Source organism: Chaetura pelagica, unplaced genomic scaffold (genome assembly GCF_000747805.2).
Source record: "Chaetura pelagica isolate M959 unplaced genomic scaffold, ChaPel_1.0 scaffold200, whole genome shotgun sequence".
NCBI lineage: Eukaryota > Metazoa > Chordata > Aves > Apodiformes > Apodidae > Chaetura > Chaetura pelagica.
Genome location: NW_009951949.1, coordinates 1,140,165 through 1,162,704, shown reverse-complemented (window position 1 = coordinate 1,162,704; position 22,540 = coordinate 1,140,165). Strand labels below are relative to the sequence as shown.

Genomic DNA, 22,540 nt, shown 5'->3' with positions numbered 1-22,540 from the left:
TTGTGCCTACAAAATGTAATAGTCCAAGTGTGTCTTTTGTTGAAGGCACCAAATTATAATTTCTGAGAAAAATTAAGATTTGGCTCTGATTATGAGCAATTTGCTCTTTCCTCCTAATCAGGATTGGTGACAAATGCTTCAGAAAAATGGAAATTAAGACTTATATATGGATGAAATCTGCAAAAAAAAAAATTCTGCATGTGAATAATTAAATTTAGAGCAGTTCTATCAAGCTGGCATCTGTTTCTGTATGCCTCTAGACCACACTAATGCTGTTAGCTATTGTGCAAGATCCTGAACAAAGGTACTTTGGTCTTTCAGGAAGTGTTTTTTATGTTGGTGAACTACTAATCTGTTTGAAGCTGAATAAGTCACTGCATTAAATGATAAATCTGTCAAACTGTCTTTGGGGTACCAGTTTGGGTTGAATCTGTCAAACTTGGGTATCAAGAAAGTGGTGAGTAAAGATTAAGTTTGTTTCAACTTTGAGAGCACTTCTCCAAATAAACATCCTTTTCAACAGGATTGAAAAAACAAGTTAAAGTTATTAAATCCTTAATGGGGCTTAGTATCTGAAAAAAGAAACTAGCTGCAAATAAGTGATTCTGTTAGCAGAAACTATTCCTTTGTTTATCTTTGCCAGTGATGACTAGCAAACAAAGATACCTTTGCTCTTTAGGTGTATCAATAGGATTAATGAAATACCAAACATATATATATTTTTTGGTGATAAGAGATCTGTGGACCAAAACAGCCTCCTAGTGCACTGCACCTGTTCAGGCAGCTTACTAGACCTGACACAGGGTTAACTAAGTTTACTTTACATGTTTCATTGCCTTTTCCCTCTAAAAACTTCTGACTCCTTGAATAAATCATAATGGCCTCAACATGGGTCAGGCAGTCCTAGCTCTGATCTGATAAGCTTGGCACTGTGATGCCTGCTCACTTTACCTGTCCTGTCAGATATATTCTCACTGGCTCCAAGCTGGGTCCTGTGCAAATTCAGCCTCATTACCTCTGACAGCCCTGGGAGGTGGCAGGTTAACTGCAACAGAAAGCTATTCAACTGAAGCTCAGAGCAGCTGTGTTATTAGAAAAGTATCTGGTAGAACTCAGATTCAGGAGTAGGTATTTCACATGTTGTGCACCTTTGCTCTCCCTGAAAAAAACTTATGAATTTCTGCTCTTCTGCTTAGTATGCAAAGAGTTGAATGTCTATGTTGATGTGCTAAATTTGCCTCCTACCTAAACAGCTTGTGGTTACTTCTGAAGTGCTATATATTTCTATATTTTAGTATGGGACCTTTTGTCTTGCTCAAACTTTGGCAATGTTAATAGGCCTAATTTCTCATCTTAAAACTAGTTGTCCTAAATGTTTTTTAATGTGTAGACCTTGAGAGGTGATAAGAGTAACCAAGACAGCCTAGGTTTTGTCTGCTTTATGAAGTGATTAGTCACGGTAGTTGATCCCAGGAGTTATGTTGAGTTTCTGCTTGAGGCTGGTTGTGCATTTGAATTAATTTCTTTGTGTTCTGTACAGATTCCTGCAGACACTAAAAACATCTGAATTAATGTCTTGATATGGTGACAGTCTTGGTATGACAATACCTTGTGGGAGCTTTTCTATAGGTCATTCCAGTCAAATCTTCTCAAAATGTGATTTGTATACCATCTTTTTAAGAATTTCTCAGGTTGGTCCACCTCTACAGGTTCCTAAGAAGTGTCTGAATTGCTGTGATATGAAAATGAATCTCAGGTATTTAGGTGAGGCTGAAATATGACTTGGTAATGCTTTTGACAATCCTCTTGTAACTGAGACCTGCTACAGGCAAAGATTAGAGAGGTTAGGACTTTTATGCAAACTTACAGGTAAAGGACTGACTTTCTGAAGCAGGTTTCAGTTCTAAATTTAGTTAACTCGTATGTAGGAGTGTATGTGGATGCTGGATGCCTAAACTGTAGTTAGTGGAATGAGATCTTGTCAGTTTAAGTGATGGATCTGAGTGATTTAATACACCTTGCTATTTGATCAGCTGAATGCCTCAACTGACTTCAGGTCAAGTGTGAAGATGTGAACCTTAAACCTGTACTTCTGGTGCTTTCCATGCTTGAAAATCTTCAAACTTGCACAGATTTAATGGCTGAAAAAAGAGCTGGCTGTGGAAGGTCATGATGTGGTTGTCTTGGTGAAGATAAATCTCTGGATCTATCCTAGTGTGTTTGAAAGATGTTTCACAGCTTGGATGTGTATAAATACAGGAGCACTGGGCATCAAGAAGGCAGGGACAAACTCTTTTCACTTGTGCACTGTGATAGGACAAGGGGCAATGGATTCAAATTTGAGCACAGGAAGTTCCATGTCACCATGAGGAAGAACTTCTTTACTGTGAGGATGGCAGAGCCCTGGAACAGGCTGCTCAGAGAGGCTGTGGAGTCTCCTTCTCTGGAGACTTTCAAGACCCATTCTGGATGCCTTTCTGAGTGATCTTGCCCTAGTTTGTTTTGGTCCTGATCTGGCAGGGGGTTGGGCTTGATCTTTGGAGGTCCCTTCCAACCCCTGACATTCTGTTGTTCTGTGTAATGAGGCAGGAGGGAATTGTCCCCATCCCACACAATTGATTAATATGCACTGTGAAGTAGCTTAGTCTCAGAAATCTGATTTTGCTTTGACAGTTTAGTGAAGTCAAGTGAGTGTTCTGAAATCTAAAGAAAAATAGCTTCCATGGATGATAAATGGAATGATGATTGTTTTCCATGAGATAGATCAAAACTGGAAACAATTATTTCCTGTTTTGTGGCAGGCTACCATTCCAAAAATTACTTCTAGGACTGCACTTAAATAAAGGCTGGATTTCAGAAGCTGGTAAGAAATGGTTTTCTGTTACCTGCATATTCTCCACAATTACTGACTTAGGAAACTGGTATTGATTTAAGCCTTTTAGCTGAACATTTATTGTGAAAAAATATATATTTAATGCAATTTTCATCTACAACATGTCTGCACTTCTTACATAGAGTCATGGAGAGATGAATATTTTAATGACATGACTAGTTAGAAAACAATTATTCTTAAGGGCTTTATAAAAAAATGAGGAAAATGTGGTTGTAGAAATGTAAGTGACATGGAGGAACAAGCATCAAATGTAATATTAAGAATAGCTTTTGAGCAACTTTACAGAAACTGAGCTTTCTGTTGTGAATAAATGTCTAAAGACGTGTTGTGAGGAGAGAGTAGTTTGTGGCAGAGCATAGATGCTTGAATACTTTACCTTTATATAGAAACCAAATTTTCTTGAAATGTGTGATAAAAATCTTGAAGCTTTCCTGGTTTCAGGTCATTGGGAAGGAAAGTACTCAATCTTCAAATATTGGTGTGGGTTTTTTCCAGTGACCTTATCACAGGGGAACTATTGCAGAAAACTAATATGCCAAGAAAGCTTTCTGTGGCTTTAATGACAAAGGCATACTTAGAGCTTTACAGGAAAGCATTTGGTCAAGTGTTTATACTTTCACTAAGTATTTTAAGCTGGATGAGCCATTCCCAGCAGACTTGTCTTGGTGGAGATAAACAAGGATTACTTTTTCTATTATATCCCCTTCCTGAAATACATACACTGAAAAATGCTGTAGCATTGGCATTAATTCCTTTTCTGCTGAAATTCACATAGTAGATGAAATGCTTGTCAAGAGAATGTCTCACTTGTGCACTCTTTGTTGCTATGTTTTCTCCAGAACTGTTTTCAAGGAATAGCTTGAAGCAGTGATCTGGTAAGGAAATGAATATCTAGATACTGTTGAAGACATATTTTGATTTTGGGATTCTGAAAAAATGGGATTTATGCAGTGAGGTCCATAATCCCCATTGTACTGTATCTGCAAACATTCTGCTTAAATTGAGGATTTATTAATAGTTAGAGAAGAAATAATTTTCAAGAAAAACATGATTATTATTTTCTTTCTACTTATATTAATGTTTTTTATTAAAATTGTTTTTAAGTTGGAGATGTCACAACTGTAGAGCAGTAAAAGGAAAACAAATTACATGTTTTCAGTACAGATAACCAGCACTTGTGGGCTAGTGGACACCATGGCCAAGGGATAGGATCCCATGCCTCAGGAATTTGATAAGGAGCTGTTGCATTTCATGGTGTATCCATCCACAAAGTAAACCAGAGGTGTAGATGTGGGAGGAAGTATTAGGAAATAAGAACACACCTTAAATCTTTTCTTTTTCTCAAGCTGATGTGTATCTGGTGATACTTTGTAATGATGTAAGGCTACAGATGGTTTATTTTTTTTACATATGGTTTATTATTACACTTATTACTCAGTACTGAGTGTTTGGATTGAACTGTAGCTGAGGTAAGTTTTACCCATCTTCTCCCAACTCCTCCCTAGTCTGTTAATATCATGAAACTGTTTTTTGCAAAGATGCATTAAATGTTTTTGCTGTAACTGTTTTACCATATAGATATACCATATTTGGCATATCCTTCAGAGCTGATCTAGAAGCAACTTTGAATTGGGCACTTTATCTTCTGTTTATTAACTGCTTTAATGCAAAGTTAAGCTGAAACTGGGAAGCTTGAGGATAATTATGGGTATTTATGGGAGTTTGGATGTGATCATGCTGTACTAGGGGAAAAGGTGAAGAGGGGAGTTCAGCATGTCTGATTCTGAGCCAGAACTAGTGAATGTGACTGATCTGACTTGAATGGAGATGCTCATATGTTTTTCCATTACTATCCAGTGCCTCTAATTCAGAAATAGTTTATAAGACCGAATTCAATACTAGATCTGAATTTTTTGTTCTTGTGCTCTTGGGCAAATAAGCTCTAGGAATGTGAGGCATGGAAAGCACCAATGGAACTTGTTAATGAGCTATCTTGTGTAAGAACTAGCATGGATCTGCCACACTTACTTGCTTTTGTTTGAACAGCACATAGGCTGAATTTGTATCTTTTGTAAATAAAATTTAACTTACTGTGGTGGTTTTCTACCTTTAGGTTTGAATCCTTCTACTCCTTGATTGCTAGGGATAAAGAAGTGGATAAATAATCATAAGAACTTAGTGGCTGACATATTTTTTTAATGTTTCAGTATCTATATGAAATGTTCCAAAATCTTTGATCAGATGTTTTGAATTTAACATAAAAGGGGGATAAACCAATAGTTTGAATAAAATCCAGAACCTGTTCCAAGTAAATAATCTGATTCCTACTAAAATGATTCATTCACTATTATATATGTTTTATTTATGAAATAATCAACTGAAATGCTCCAAAGCTTTTAGCTGTTATGTGAGAGCTAAGAGGTTTTGGGACTGCATTGTAAGCCATTTTTGAGTAACCTTCAGTGTTGTGTTTTTAAGTTACATTGAGAGGTCCTGTCCTTTCATATCAGCAGAATTTCCTACTTGCAGCACAGATTTCTCATACTTCAGACTTGTCAAATCTAATATTTGGAGCCTCAGTGCACAGGAAAGAATAGTTCAGTGTACCTCAGGATACAGCTAATACATTTTCATTTCATGAAATGTGTTGTCTAGAGCATGTCATCTGTGCAGCTACTTGTATAGCTCCCATCATGTCTAGCTTCAACACTAGAGTTTATTTTGGTTTTGAGAAGATGACAACTTTTCCTGTTAAAGCTTCCTAGGACAAGTTTTAGATATATACACCAATACAACATACCAGACTATTTGGCTTTACTTAAAAGAAACAATGCAGCTGGAGTAAAGCAATGTGCTCTGGAACACCCAAGTCTTCTCTGGGCACTGAAGCCTTTTAGTTTGATTACATACACAGTGGATTTCACTTATCCTGCAGGTATGCACTTCCAGTTGTTATCATTTGTAGTTTGTGTTTTAAGTATCAGGCAGTTTGTTCCAGTTCAGAAGTGATATTCAGACTATGCTTTGCATGGTTAAGTACATGCATGCCTAGTCCTAAATTGCAGCCAAAAATTGAGTAAAATTTCATCTGAATATTTTAGCTAAGGTAACTGCTGGAAATTTAAACTCTCAGACTGTAGGTCCTCAACATTTAGAAATAATTTCAAGTTAGTCTAAATGGAAAATATCTCCTTTTAAATGTATGCAGTGTTTATTTTGTTCCTAATAACTTACAAGGCTATTTCAAAGTAACCCTAAGTAATCTTAAGTAATACTTGAAAAGTTAATGACTCTACTGCATGAAAGCTTCTATTTGAGCTTAACTATGAACTCCCTGTTCATATGCAATCATAAGTAATGACCCTTTATTTAAGAAAACTGTTGACAGGGAGTTACTGACTTCCAGAAGTTTAGACTTGTTGTGAATTGTTTCAGTTTGCTTGCCTTGCAGTTATACCTCCAGAAATAATGTAATCAAAAGTCCAAGCTGGAAGGGACCTCTAGAGGAAGTCTGGTCTAACCTTTTGTTGAAATCAGAACTGTGAACTGGATTCCACAGGACCCCATCACTGGCCCTGAATAGTGAAGATTCTCAGCAAGGGAGATTTCTGTTTTACTGGACAACCAATTTCTGCTGAATGTTTTCCTTGACTGTATCTTAAGACCTACATGGAAAAAAAATGAGTATACATAATAAAACAGACTTCAAGAAATTGCCTGGGGATTTCTTGAAATGTGGCCTGGTAATTTCAGAAAAGATTAGTTCATGCAAGACCTTAAATTTAATAGCTTCTGTTGACTATAGTTATAAGAAATGTGCTTGATTGCATCTTTGCTCTAACTCGGGTCTGCATTGGGAATTGAATTTGCAAGTACTAAGGGATGTCTCTGTTTAGTGGTCAGTGTGAACCAAAATCCAGAGAACATAATTGCTGTTATTCCCCTCAGCTCTCCCAGGGGAAGATAAAAGGAGAATAAAGAAGAGAGGTGAAGGTTGGAAGTTAAAACTGAAACAGGGAAGGGCTAGTAGCATGTAGGATCAGGAACAAATATGTAAAAAAACTGATTTTGGTCATCTCTGGTATGTGTCCATAAGTCCCTGGTGGCAGAGCAGACTTGGGAAAAGTGTCCAAGCCTCTTTGCAGCACCCAATGGATTTGGCAGAGCATGTGGCAGGCTGATGACAGAACTGGAGCCTCTCTCCAAGGCCTCTGAGCACAGCAAAAGCAGTGAAGAAGGGATGGACTACCCATCCTGGCTTTTATAGGATATGGCAGGAAATGGGAGACAATACTGACCCCTCTCTGTTCTGCCCCTTGTAGCCCTCAGGATCATAAACAGACTCTCTCTGGGTCCTCATATTGGTACCATAAAATTAGTCTGTGCCCTCTCAAACTGTAACAAGGGAAATATTTTTTTATATGTAGTAGGCATTTAATGCTTGCTTCTCTAAAGCTGAAGTAGGTAAACTGGAGATACAGACTTTGTAGGGTGACTGCAGCTGTGCCTTTTCTCTCTCAGTGCTTCTAGAAGCAATGAAGAATTTTAAGCTCCTATTACCCCATTGTCAAGTGTTTTCAAATTTCTCTGGAGGAGTAGGGAGAACAAAGAAGCCCATCTTGATTCTTTAACGGCAAAGTAATAGAGAAGCAGTTCAAGAACTTAAAAGTCGTTCAATAAATTTGAGGCCACAAACAAGTAGTTTAAGCCTGTTTTGTTCTTTAGCATCACTGTTTTACTTGTGCCTGTAATGATCTTATTAACGTGATTGTCACTTCAGATTCCAACAGTGTGAATATCCTGGCTTTACAAAGTTTCATTTGGGGTAGTAAATATTCCTGAACAGTCGTTTATTGATAAGTAATCTCTCTTGTGGTATTATTTTTGCAGGAACTGTAGTAGAGTTGACCTTTGCTGGCTGCCAAATGCCTACCAAGCTGCTGTATCCCTCCCTGTCCTCAACAGGATGAGGGAAGAGGAAATAAGTCTGGGCTGAGATAAGGACAGGGAGATTGCTCAGCAATTAGTCATGGGCAAAACAGACTTGACTTGGGGAAGATTAATTTATTGCTGATTAACTGTAACGGACGATAGTGAGAAACAAAAACCACCCTTCCTATAACACTCCTCCCCCTTCTTTAGGGGTTCAACTTAACTCCTGATTCTTCTACCTCCTTCTCCAGAGAGGTATGGGGGATGGGGCTTATGGTCAGCTCATAACACTTGGTTTCATGCTCTTCCCCTGCTCCAGCCTGGAGTTTCTCCTGAAGGATAGTTGTTCACAAACTGCTCTAATGTAGGTCCTTCCTGTGGGCTGCAGTTCATGAACTGCTCTGGTGTGAGTCCCTTCCTGAAGGACTGTTCCCCATGGAACAGACTGTTCCAGTGGGATTCTTCCATAGGAACTCTGTGCTTCTGACAGAAAATCTGTTCCTGTGTGGGTTTTCCATGGTTTGCAGCTTCCTACAGGGCAAATCCACCTGCTCTGCTGTGGGGTCCTCCAAGGTCTGCAGGTGGATATCTGCTCCACTGTGGACCTCCATGGGTGGCAGTGGGACAACCTACATCACCATGGTCTTCACCACAGGTTGCAGAGGAACCTTTCTTTGTACTGAAGCACCTCCTCCCTTCCTTCACTGACCTTGGTGTCAGCAGAGTCATTTCTCTCATTTTCTTATGTAACTCAACTTTGCAGTGTGATTACCCTATCTTAAATGTTATCACAAATGCTATGTCACACTGGGCTAAGCATTAAGCAGTGGTGAGTGGGTCTGTCTGGTTGCTGGCTCTATCAACATGGAGGCAGCTTCTGGCATCTTCTCACAGAAGTCTCCCCTGCAGCCTCCTGCTACCAAAACCTTGTCATGTAAATAAAATACAGGAATATAATCTTAGTTTCAAGAAGCATTTACAGTATTTCAAACCAACTTCCAAGCATAGCTTATGTTTATCATCTCTTTTTTGTGGGCTTCTTTGTGTTGCTTTTTTTACTTCTACTTACTGAAATCATCTGTATACTTAGAATGAATCCTCAAGTCATCTCTGTAACTATCTTTCAAACAGTATATACCTTCCAAAATAACGGTGATGTGATACATGAAGGTGCAATGCTAAATCTCCTGGTATGTAGTATCACCTGGTATCTCCTGGAGCTTTTGTCCTGGCATGTATGACTGGGAATAGATGCCCTATGGAGAAATGCTCTTGAGAACTTTCACGTGTCCTAGCTCCTGGGCTGTTTTACATCCTTGAAGTGACAATAGGGGGAATCTCCCTTTTTCTTTTCCTTCATTATGAATAGCTGTTTGACACCAGAGTGTTTTAGCCTACTTTCTCTCTGAAACACCTTCTGGCCTGAAAGAGAACAACACCTGTATGTATGTTTTGGTGTTTTCTATGAATGGAAATGGTTGAGTTTTCCTTGTCTTCCTTGATTTTTGTAGCTCACCACGTTCTTCTCTCTAGTTATCTTAATGGTGTAATGCCATGGATATGAACCTCAGCAATCTTTAGTAATCTTCAGTGATAAGGGGGGTTGAGTGGTAGCTGAGAAGCTCTTGAGTGTTGATTCTGGTTTGAGACTGCTCATGTTCACTGAATTTAATTCCATGTTTGTTTCTGTGTATTAGTGTAGAGTATATTCTAGGATTTGCTGTGTTACCTCATAAATCTTTAAGGGAGGATAAGACAATTAAGACTTTCTTGTTTTTCAGAGTTTTGGTTGGATAGTATTGTATCTGAGATTGCCAGCTTTATTGTTATGGTTTTATGTACCTGCTAACAATTGCTGAAAATTGAATTGCAGTTTGAGCACATCTGTTCTCATTCAATATGATAAACACAAAGTGCTCTTCATACTATTTGATTTCTTTGAGTTCAGATATTTCTGATTCTTTTCACATCGGTGGAGCCACTGACATGCTGTGAACTGTCCTACGTGTTAGAGCTTAATGACTGTAGTTTGTGATCTAATGCTTTTTACCTAGAAAAAAGTTGTTTCAGGCAAATACTCCATTTTTTTAAAAAAATTGTGCTTAAAAACCCAATGAGATTAATCTTTTTTTTTTTCTTGCAGTTCAACTTTGTGGGAAAACTTTTGGGTCCACGTGGCAATTCTCTCAAGCGCTTACAGGAAGAAACACTGACAAAAATGTCTATTTTGGGAAAAGGTTCTATGAGGGACAAAACAAAGGTAAGACCTTTGCTAGTGGAGTATGCTAGTGGAGTGTTTGGTACCTAGATTTTTTTACTTATTCCTATGGTCTTTGGGGAGATGAACAGACCCTGTGACAAAAATTGGGGAACAAATAAGTGCAGGACATCCTTGTGTTAGATACATTCAGATGGAGTCTCTTTTCTCTAAGAAATCTGCTCTCACTGAGTATTTTGAGGCTACCATGAGTTGTATCTGCCCATGTGCCAACAGTCCTTAGGGATGTAAGTGGGGCATCTCCAGTGCCGTGTTCTGGATTGGTTTTGGACAGCTTTAAGGAGTAATCCACAAGTGAACTTGTCAGTATTGTTGCTTTTGAAGGAACCTGACTTCTTGATAGATCCAAACATTTTCATGGAAAATATAATGTAGCACTTTAATACAATTTAATAAAATTACAAGACAAACAGCGGATGAATGAAGATAAAAGCAGAAAAAGTCACAACTCTGAGGGTGACTTATGCAGCTTAAGCAATTGATAAATGGCAAATAGATTTTTGGGACATGTTTGGTTACAGTGGCTGTATTCATTACAAGAGCCAAAGCAGACACCAGAAGAGAAGCCTTGGGCTTGATGGGTGTATGTACAAACCAGTTTCACTCTATACTGAAACAAATCTGTCTAAATTTGTAGCAGATAAGTGTAGAACAGTGAGGAGATACGTCACCTGTCTGGTAAGCTGCATATTTTAATTGGAGCATTCCTAATGATACAATTTAAAACACTGAGCATATTTCTTGCCTGTAGCACACCAAGTTTTATAGGTCTGCAGTGAAATATTTCTGTAGTTATGTAAGTTGAAGCTTGAAAATACTGTGTGCTGTAAAGACTGAGAAACATGTGCATGCAGAAGAGGGACTTAAAGGGCTTGCTAATGAATTTCCTAAACTGTATTTTTTCAGCACATTTCTCATCAGAAAAAATGTGATGTGACTTGTAGTGTTTGTCAAGAGCCTGATCAGATGCCACAAATTACTTTGTGAAACTTGGGAGCTAATTCATCTTTTACTTCATTAAAATATTAGATTTCTGTAAGTTACATTTAATAAAAACTAAGTTTATAGAACTACATTATCCTACAATAAAGGCTGGAAGATGAGAGGGATTTTTGGAATGGGAGCTGTTATGCAATAGATAAATCTTAAAGTTGCATTATTTGTATTAAATGTTATGTAATTAGTTATGAAAAAGTAGTGCAAGTAACACAGCTGTTCAAATGGAAAGAAACAAGAATATCAACTAAATTTGCTCTAAGCCAGGATGACAGTCCAAATTCTAAGTGACACTTGGTGAACTTTCTCAGTTATTGTGGAATGTGTCAAACTGACAGTCTTCAGTTGTTTATCTATAAAAGTATGATGTGTCATGGAGTAGGAAGGCCACTGAGTTTTTCTAATGATTCTGCACTATAAAAAAGTTTATGAAAAGCAGAATCTCAAGCTGACAAGCTAAAATCCTAACTTGAGTCTCAGAACCCTAGGGAAGAGCCTTAAAGGTTTCTATTTGATTAATTTGAACTTGTTTCTTTTGGTAATAAAGTAATTGTTCAAATTTTTATTTCACTTTTTATTGATTAAGATGCTAGACAAAATTGCTTAAGTATTTTCTTAAGTGGATAATCAAGTTTTCTGGTGAGTTATTTTTTGCAGAAAGCTTCAATGCACTAATCTTTGAGGTCAGAGTAAGATTTCTGTCACTGTGGGTCTGGTTGTATTTTAAAAAGAGACAATAGAGGTGGACCCTGTTGGATACTTTGGAATTATATATCTGGAATAGGTAGAATCATTAAGGTTGGAAGGGACCTCAAAGATCATCAAGTTCCAACCCCCCTGCTATGAGCAGGGAACCCTACCACTAGGTTGGTTTGCACAAAACCTGGTCCAACCTGGCCTTAAAAACCTCCAGGGATGGGGCATCAACAGCCTCCCTAGGCAACCCATTCAAGGTACATACAAGCTGTTTAGAACAGTCCTTCAGAAAGCACCACACAGGACTAAACGAGATCATTAATTGAACTGCTTCCAGTACTTGATTGAAGCTCCTGCACATGTGCAAGAAAGCACTGGTGCTACCAGGGCATTCTATCAGCTAATCTAAACCAAGTTCTTTGGGGACTCGTTGGCTCAGCAAGCCAGAGACTCTATGTGGATAACTTAACCAAACGAGAGAACTTAAGACATATTTTCCTAGTTTCATATAAATTGCCTGTGTTAATTGTTTCAACCATATCTTTCACTAGCAAGTTTACTTTTTTGCCCTGATCTTCATGTGTTCTTGGTTAGTATTCCAGAACTACTCTTTTCAACTTGTCTGGAGAACTAGCAGAGGACATTAACGATACTGGGTTTGTTCTATAGGAGAAAAGTAGTCTTTGAAGAGAAGCCCAGGACTGAGTTTCTCAGTGTCAAGTTACTGTCTAGAAAATCTGGCAAATTCTCCCATGTGACCAGTTTTTGCTTTACTTGAAAAATCTAGTTGAAACCTCAGTGTAATATCAACAAATAATTACGTACATCGCTCTTGGATTCATAAAATGGTTTGGATTCAAAGGGTCAATTAGTCCAACCCTCTAATGATAAGGACATGGGAGTACTGATGGGTGAAAAGCTCAGTGCGACCCCACAATGTGTGCTCTCAGCCAACTGTGTCCAGGGCTGCATCAAAAGTGTGGCCAGCAGGTAGAAGGTGATTCTTCCCTTTTACTCTGCTTTCTTAAGACCCATTTGGATTCCTTTGTCCATCTCTGGAGTCCTCAGCACAGGAAGACCTGGACCAGAGTAGGCTCACAATGATCAGAGCATCTCTCTGTAGGTGGGCTGAGAAGAGAAGGCGCTGGGGAGACCTTACAGCAGCTGTTCGATGCTTTAAGACAGTCTCCAGCTCTGATGTGTAATTGTAACTGGCTTTTTAAAATGTCCAGTCTGATTCCTAACTAAGAGGTTTGGGTTTGAGAGCACATTAAAGCCAAGACTCTTTTCCCCCCTCTATCTTTGTTCATTAATCCTTAAACTGAGCTCTAGAAGCAGTCTAAGCTTCAGTTTCTTTCCGCTTTGTCAACATCTGAAGGATGTTTTCATGTATCTATTTGGGATATACAATACCTAAATTCAGTAATGCTCCTTCTCAACATGTTTTTTCAAGATGTGCTGTCCCTTCAGCACTGGCTTTTCACCAGTCAGTGCAGATATCTTCTGTTAGGGTACTCAGGCTTTCATGTATCTATTGGAGAGTGAAAAAGTAAAAGGACCCATTTCAGAATTTCTTTATTCTGTTACAAGATTGCTTTTATATTGCAAACCTGAAGAAATAATTTAAAGCCTTCTTTGGTTATTTATGTGTTACCAGTAGTTTGAGACTGGTGCAGGCCTTTCAACTTGAGTATTCAGAGTGTTGTATAAAATCTGACAGAAGCCAAATTTAAGGTAACATTAAAAATAGATATAAGGTAGTACTGAAAGAAATGTAGAACCTAAATCAAAGGTGTTGTAGTGAAGATGAAATTGGATAGTACTATGAGCATATTTTCATAAATATTGTGACTAAATTTCTGATTTAAAGCAGTAGACTTCTAGGGCTGATATCTGGTTCTTGAGAGATTGACAAGTGGGATGAGAAGAAAAAAGGCTCTATAAGTACAATAGAATTATGGGCAAAGTGTGGTTGCTCTCTTCAGGCATGTTACCAAATGCCTTGTGCTGCAATGCATCATAAGCTGTGCATGGTGCTGTGCTTTGTTCTGTACCACAAAGGGGTGAAATCCAAGAGCAGAAAGCACAAAGGGAACAGGTTCAGCTTTCTCATAAGAATTCCAGAGTGCTGCACTGCATGGATGTGTCTGTACTGAAAACATGAAGCTAGACCAGATTGTCCAAATCATAAGCTGTTTGGTGTGATAGACTGTGTGAGAAGATTGGAATTTAAAAGGCAGATTTTAAAAAAATACTGGCTTCCTTGTGATCTCTTTCAGCAGCTCTCAAGTGTCACCATTGCAAGAGAGAAAAACCATATTGTTTTTGCAAGCCTAGCCCATGTAGGTACTGTCATGTAATAAGAAGGCAGAGGATTTTGTGGTGGGAAAAAAAACCCAACAAAAAAACCCAACAAACCTGTTGATGAAGGATAGTAGAATAGGAACAAGTTGTGGCTTTTGTGTTGGTCATCATGGAGAATAAAAAAATCCTGCAATGCTTAATGTGTGTCCAAGGTTGGGAGATGTAGGCCTGTGAGTGAGCTTGGTCTCATTTGTGTGCTGTAAAGAGCTATGGGGAGTTGTGTGTTGCCAAGTCATGCTACAGAATTGAAAACAAGTAATTTTGGTGAAAGTGAACTTCGCAAGTGTGGGAAGAGAACAGGATAAGGTTACAAGCTTGCTTATGGGAATGGTTCTAGAAGAACCTGTAGTGAAATTTCTTATATTTTGTTAAAATTGCTGATTGAAATGCTTTTTCACCAGGCACTGCACATAAAATTATGATGCTTCTATTGCTTTTTGCTATTACTAAGCAAGTTGATTTATAACCACAGAAATGAGTTTGCTTAATTCTCAATTCTCTGCACATCTAACTGCAGTGTTTTTTTTCCTTTTTAAAAAAGCCACAAGAGGATGCTTCATAGCATGTGTATACAAAAAACAGAATATAGGGAGCTTCAGTGGTTAAAACACTCCCAGTGCTAGGTGATGGTTTACATGTCTTGAATAACTGTACTTTCATTTGTACATTTCATTGACAAACACGTGCTACTAAAACTAAATGTTTTGAGCTGCAATGTTTGTTTATTTCCTGTTTTTAAGATCTCTTGTATTGAGAAGATTATTTCTTTGCTGACAAAATCTAATTCTTGGAACTCTGGCCACTTAATATTCTTGCTGGATTCTCTAACAGCTAACTACATGATTCTGATTATTTTTAAACATCCCTATAGTCAAACACAAAGTATGATGACAGTTATTTATGAGAAGCAGAAATGTATTGGCACTTAAAAACCTCAACCCACAGTTCAGGTGTGTGCATTGGGGGAGACTTCAACCATCCTCAAAACTATAATTTTAATACTCTAAAAAATTAAGCACTTAGCTGGTGCTTGCTAAATGTGATAAACAGCAGAGGAGAATTCTTAGGGTTCTGTTTTTTAGGTATCAGACAACACTATCAAATCCTTAGCTAATAAAATGAAATTATTTTTAATGATGGCTTAGTTTCTTGGAAATCATCAGTCACATATATGCACAGGGGGTGTGTGTTTAATCTCAGATGGACATATTGTGTCCTTCAGGTCTGTAAACATTTGGCATGTGAATTTCATATTTTCAGAAAATTTCAGTATTTCAGAACTGAGCTCTGTTCAGCTGCATTGAAAGCAATTTCTCATTCATATTGAAGTGGGTTGGGTAAAGCAGAATCAAAGAAATAAAATCTGTTCTGAAATATCTGGTGAACTTTTTTCCTCTAATGTTCTCCTCCCTTGTCTCATATTCTATTAAGTTTCATGTCCAAGTAGCACAGTTTTGTAGAGGATGTACTTGTTGGGTAGGAATCGCACTGAGAATAGAAAAATAAATAGCTGTGAGATAATACTAAGACACTGAAATAGTATCAGTAAAGAATCTTGCTGTTGTGCAATATGAGATCAAACCCCTTTCTAAAGACTTTTGTGAAAAGAGGCTGCAAGTTCACTGTTTCTATGTCTCCTGTGTGAAACCGATGCACTTGGAAAACTCCTGGGAATGTTCTCCCTTGTGCTACGGTTTCTGCATGTAACCAGAAGCTGATGGGTCCTATTTTGTTTGTTCCTAGTCACTCACTGTTGATAAGCAAACTGATACTATTCTGATACCGTAGCAACATGATTGGTTTGAAGTGTATCAGATAAGTGTGTAATTTTATACTTCTAGTTGTTGACATCTGAACACTAGTAATCAGTGTGTGCAAATGCCTCTGAATCAACTCAAGCACTTGCATTATCATGTCTTCAAAGGAAGAAGGCAAAAAAAACCCCATCTTTTTTTCTTATCTCCTAGGAGGAAGAATTGAGAAAAAGTGGAGAGGCAAAGTACTTCCACCTAAATGATGATCTGCATGTTTTAATTGAAGTATTTGCTCCACCAGCAGAAGCATATGCCAGAATGGGACATGCACTGGAAGAAATCAAGAAATTCCTCATCCCTGTTAGTATTTTATATTTGTATATTTAAATTTTGGTAGTCTTAATTAAGCAATTGTCTAGAACTAACTTAGTGTATGATACTGAGCAGGTCATGTTGCTTAATTTTTTTTACCTTTTAAAGAATTGGTGATGTTTACAAATCTCATCCCAATACAGGCAATTATTGGGTAAATGGTGAACTGTCCACGTACATTCTCATATCACAATAGAACCCATAATAAAAAAGCACCATATTCTTGCATAACTGGTGTATGTATATATGTATATGAAGAGGTAAATAAAAATACTACTGTTCAGACATCCTAATTGATTAGGAGATACTTAACAGAATATTTGTAGGATCATTGCACTGTCAAAGGTTACTGTACTTGTTTCCTGACTTATTTGTCTGAGGTGAGAATTAAGTTCTTGGCTATTACAGTGAGCAAGCAACTGTCTTCTTTAAATGAAAATATGCTTAATTTGATAAGGGCTTTTTTCATGCACTGGAAATAAGGATATATTTCATCCCTCTGCCCCCTTCATCAAAGATCTTATTTTCGCTCATTGAGTGTGATTCACCTAATGTCATAATAAATGAAGTGTATCAAAACCTACTCATTCCGGCTGTTAAGCCTGTAGAATTAGACAGATAACAAGCAATTTTGTTCATTGGCTGTCTCAATTTTGCATCTTTATTGTACAGAGCTAAGCTGATGCTACATAATCTTTTCTGAACTATGGGATCAAGCCAACACTGTCTTAATTTCCCTTTGGTTTTACGAATGTAATCTTATCAGAATGGCTCTAAATGCCTTAATCTCTACTGCCCCCTCACCCCCCTTGCAGCAGCCACTCCAGGAAGCAATAATGAGCAGCTTTGTCCTTTCTAGAGCTACAACTTGGTTAACTGCTACTGAATAGAACTTTATTTTCTATAAGATCTTTAGTGGCTTTTAGGAAATTACCATTTGTTTCTCAAGTAAGAAGCCCTGCTATCAGTAAATATGATCCTGAACTTAGTTTGTTTTCCTTACAACATAAGCTAACTATACCTTCCAACAACTGTAGATGCTGCTCCTGATTTATGGATATGGTCATTGTTCCATGTTCAGATGAGGTCTGAATTGGTGCTAGAATGTAGGACAAAATATCCTTGTAGCAGTTGACCACAGAAAAAATGCCATATTTTCCCTTCTCAGATCTTTTTAGAGCCACAGTTCTGTGTATCTTTGCATCGAATTCAGCCTCAAGCAGCTGTAGTGGTGCATTTGCCTTTAAGCTATTGAGATAACTCAAAACAAGTACTAAAAGCTCAGGTATTTTTTATCATACTGCATTGACTTTCACCTGTCTTCTGCAGGTAGAATTCTGGGTTTTGACTTCAAGTACAAGTTTTTGTCATCCTTTAACTAGCCTATCTCTTTATTCTGGCTGTACCCTCTGGTTAGGACTGTTCATCTGTTAGATTGATGGGTGTTGTGCTTGATGTTAATTTATCCCAGAATTACTTCAATCAATTAGGACCAAAGACAGATTCTTCTGCCCTCACCTTCCACCCCAGATCCTGTATTATATCATGATTATTTCAGTTTTGGCCAGGAGGACTTTTTTTGGTATTTTACTTAATTTTTGAGTAGTGGTAGCCATTATTCTTTTGACAGTCACAACATTAATTATGCTTTCATTGTTGATTACCAGAGTTATTTGTTTTCCTTGTCTCTGAAGTAAAGTACAGAAATCTTTCTGAGAACAATTTGTAGCAGTCAATTGATATGAGCACAGTTACCAAGTTTTTCATGTAGTCTGTCTTGCTTCCTGCATGTCCAGTCTGTAAAGTGTGGTGATGAAATGGTGTTTAATGACATTTAGAAGAGCTGGTGGGCTTTGGAAGTTCTCACACAGTTTTCTTTAACCTGGCAAATAGCTGAGGAGTGTGTGTGTGTGTAAAGGTGGCTGGAAACCAAATAATGATTTATTGCTCACTGCCAGGTTAAAGATCTGCTTGGGTGTTTTGCACAACTGCATAGAGTTTTGCAGTGATCTGTCCTACCAATACATAAATTTAAAAAAAATTATTAATAGTGTGATGAGTGGGAATAAGGTCTGAAGTTACAGATGATCCCATGGAGAGCTGCTGTCCATGTGCTGATCAGGGCTGAGTGAAAATTGCAGGTAGATCTAAAAGTGTTGCTTAGCTGGGTCATGTAGTTCTGCAGAGAAAATCTCTTGCACATATCTGGCATAGTCATTGCTACAGGGGTAAATGTGTGTTCAGAGAAGACTAGTCAGTCATGATGGGCAGTATTCATAAAGCCAGAGTAAAACTGTTCACTTTAAATTCAGCAGCAGCATTTGACTGTAATTTGAGTGTTGCCTCTTATCTAAAGTGTACAAGGGAGGAGTGCAGTCTAAAGGGTTTCCATGTCCATCTTGTGTTCTAGGTAAAGAAGAGAGATGGTTATCTCCTCAATTTGACTTGAAGTGTGCTGTTTTCCAGCAGTGGGTATTCACAAATTGACCATCTGCTCCTTTAATTGAAGAATCTATTTCAGAGTTTAATAAATTAACACTGCTTATCATGGCTTCCTTATACTGGCCCTTCACTCTATCTTCCTGCTGCCTCTGGCATAAGTGATAAAGACCATATTTTCTGTTCTGTGCCTTTGCACAGTGAAGTCTTTGTCTGTGACTAAGGCTGCTGGTTTCTCTAGTACTAATATGTTACAGGAAAATGAAAAACCAAGGAGAAAAGAAACAAAGGATCCAGCATGCACAGTGGCAGCCTAACCACATCTTGGTTAAATTAAATGAAATTATTGTCAAATGATTAAAGGTATTTTTCTTGACCCCAGATATGAGGAGGATGTCTTGTAAAGTTAAAAGGCATCTTTGATATACGTTGTGTCAGAATTTTGAGACATACCATTGCAGTACAGTTTTAACAGTCTATTAGCATTTCATTGCAAGAATCAAGGTCTGTGTCCCATACTCTGTTGCATAGAGTTTAGCATTTGTAGCTAGTTCTGGTCTGGCAACAAATTACAAATCCAAAGTGGGTTTCTGTACAGTAGTTGGCCAGAATAGCATTCAATTGCCTGCTTTTAATCTACTCCCTGTGATAATTTGGTTGTGTATTGGTTCAAGCTATTTGGTGATGGAATCTGTTTCTCAGAAGCTTCAATTATGTAGTTCTAAACAGTACATTCAGTTGCCCAGATTTTTTTCCCTTCATCTTGTGTGCTGGTTGGTTTCTGCTGCTAAACAGAGGGTGATCTTAGATGGGCAGTGTGAGTTACATTTCAGAGCCTATTCAACACAGTTTGGACAAAATGCTTTTAAGTGCCCCTTTTTAATACTAGTAACTACCTTTTTCAATGGCATGTAAAGGGAAACTTTAGTATTTCTGTTTGAAGAAGTATAGGGCAAGTAGAATGCTTCAAGGGTAATCAAGATCTTTGAATTCATGGATGTTTTAATCTCCTTTCAATGCAGAGCTGTGTTTCAGAGCTGTCTGATGCAAGGCTGCCTGACAGCCTTTTGGTACCTGCCTAGTGCATACATGGAATAAAGTCAGATATCCAGTGAGATGCAGAACCTTTGTTTTGTAATTGAAATGTAAAATGGGTGATATGTGAAGAAATCTTCCTTTTTTGAAAGGAGAGGATTTGCAGAAGATAAGAGCTATTGTATCAAGTATCACTTCATTTTTATTAGAGGACTTCCTAATATTTTGGTACTTAGTTTATATGTATACATGTTGACTAAGGTATTTTTCTGATTCACCTTTATTGATAATTTCTTGGCTCACTTAAAGTGGAGGGGAAATGACAAAAATATGTATAGCTTGAGTTCGTTGCTCTGTCTATTACTGCTGTGGGATATGCTCATTCTGGAGGTTGGCTCAAGATCCCTGATAACTCTTGTGTTGTGGAGTACTATATTAATTCCATGTAAATAAATTCAGTTTTCTTTTTGATAGACCTTGAGAGAAGATTTGTGCAGAATAAGAAACAAGCTGTGTGTCTTCAATTCTAAGCTACATAGCAGTAAACAAGCTGAAATTGTTTAGTTCTTTTAATTAGATAATTGTGTATGTATTAAATGAATGTCCTTGTTTATTCTTTAACTCCTGATTTTAGAAGTTTAGATGTCTATAATCTATTCCTTCTTAATGAGGGGCTGTTCTCAACAGTGTATTATTACTGCTTTGAAACACCAAGCAATGGGATTTTTCCTGCTTTTAACATTTACCATTGTATAGCTGGAGCTACAAACCAGGTCTCAGTACAGATTATGGGACCTTGATGTTTTTGTTGTTTCTTCCTATCTACAGCATATTAACACTGGCATTTTAATTGGTAAAACTACCTGGAGGCAATATGCAGTGGGGAAAATAACAATGCCTGAACAAAATCTGCAATTAGTATGTGGTATTATTTTGTAAGTTTTAGACTGAATAATATACCTATAATATTATGCATATTGAACTTTTTTAATGGGATGCTCAAGTTTTAGAGAGGAAACTTTCAGGAGCAGTGTTTGCTGGTCCTAACTGGAAGTGGTGGTTGATCAGTATATTTTTCTCACTGTGTCCCACTGTTCTAGGATTACAACGATGAAATCAGACAGGCACAGCTTCAAGAATTAACATATTTAAATGGTGGCTCAGAAAATGCAGAAGTTCCAGTGGTTCGTGGAAAAGCATCTATTCGAGCAAGAGGAGTCCCAGTTCCTGCTTTGTCCAGGTAAGTATCTCAGCTGCAGTGGAATTTCAATTGAATGTACGTATTTTAAGCTTAACACAACCACCCCATCACCCTAAGTGCAACAGTAAAATACATGAAGGACTCTCAATATATGAGCAGATTACTGAAACAATCTTGATAGTCTAATTAGTTTAGACTGAATCAACAATGGGGCTGAATTCTGTTTTATGAATGATACCTATGTTAAGAAACACTGTCCATCACACAAGATATTCAATCTCCCTCTGAGCATCTGCTTGATTTTTGTAACCTTCAGTTGCTCCTTTGGTGCATGTAGGGTCTGTTTATGTGCCCTCTGGAGCTCATGGCTTTGAAAAACTGGTAAATCTGTCTTGCCCTGACTGACATGTGAATTTCAGAGCAATTTCTCTAACTCACAGAAAAAAAAATATTCCTTTTTTGCTGTATTTCTAAGTTTTTGTGGTAATGAAAATGTTACAGAAGTATTTGGGAGGTAAAATTTTGATTAAGTCTCATCTTAGTGGCACTTAGTAAAATCTGGCTTTTGTTTCAGGAATAGGCAAGTCTACTGCTTTTGCTTTATTTTTCTTTGACAGAGCATGTCCTGTCTCCCTTGCAGTACTGAGATGACAGCTTCAACTCCTTTGAGTCTCAAAGTGTGAAAACCAAAACTAAAAAAAAGTGAATAACTGTTTCTGTTACAGTACAAAGACTGGCTGCAGCAGCTCAATGTGACTGGTTTCTACAGTGATCTGTTTTCCTTCACTTTTGGCTCTCTTGTTTTTTTAGTGCAAGCTTGAAACTTAGATTTCAGCTTTTAAAATAACTTCAAAATAACATTCTGAAGTATGTTAACTCAGATGAAGCATGTTAAAAAAAAAGCATGGGGATTTATTACTTTATGCATAACTGTTGACAGTTACATGTATCCTGCAATAATGATGGCAAACACAATGAAGAATTAATCTTAGAGAATCTACAGTTACTGTGTATATCCTGTAAGAGCAAAATTATTTTTCTAAATAAATTATTTTAGTTCTTCAGTAATGTTCTGTAATATATCCTGCTTCTTTTCTTGATTTTTAATGTTGTTCAGAGTAGTGGTAATTATATACCAAGGTTCATTTCTTAGCTTCATTTCTTAGCACTGTAATTAGCCATATGGAAGTGTTAGCAAATTAGAGACTTCATTTAATTTTGGAGATTTTTTCCTAATTCTTGCCCATTTGTACCTATGATAGCTCTTCTACAGATGCTCAGTACAGATATTCTCACAGTTCTATTTCATGTTTCCTTCTTGTTTTTTATAATGTCTTTAATCTAGTGTTTTTGATACAGAGGTTAGCTGCTCTTTGGTCTGATTCTACCACTGAAGTTTGGTACCTAATTTCCACTACTAGTATCTAGCAAGTACATGCACAATTAAGTTTTCATAATCCTGCACTAGTTCAGTCTTCTGGTTTTTAGTAAATTATTTTTTCAAACCTGTATCTTATACCAGACATACATGCTGTTAGGTTGCTCACAAAATCCTTTGTAGCTCATCCTATTGGCTTCAA

The 22,540-nt window shown here is 37.5% G+C and overlaps 1 protein-coding gene across 1 annotated transcript in view; it reads left to right on the top strand.

Moving 5' to 3' along the window:
• KHDRBS3 (KH domain containing, RNA binding, signal transduction associated 3) overlaps positions 1–22,540 on the top strand; it is an 84,272-nt gene that overhangs the window by 26,685 nt on the left and 35,047 nt on the right. Inside the window, exons 3-5 of the mRNA XM_009997728.1 lie at positions 9,969–10,085; positions 16,127–16,273; positions 20,860–20,999. Coding sequence (XP_009996030.1) covers positions 9,969–10,085; positions 16,127–16,273; positions 20,860–20,999 — 404 coding nt within the window. The remainder of the gene's footprint in view (positions 1–9,968; positions 10,086–16,126; positions 16,274–20,859; positions 21,000–22,540) is intronic.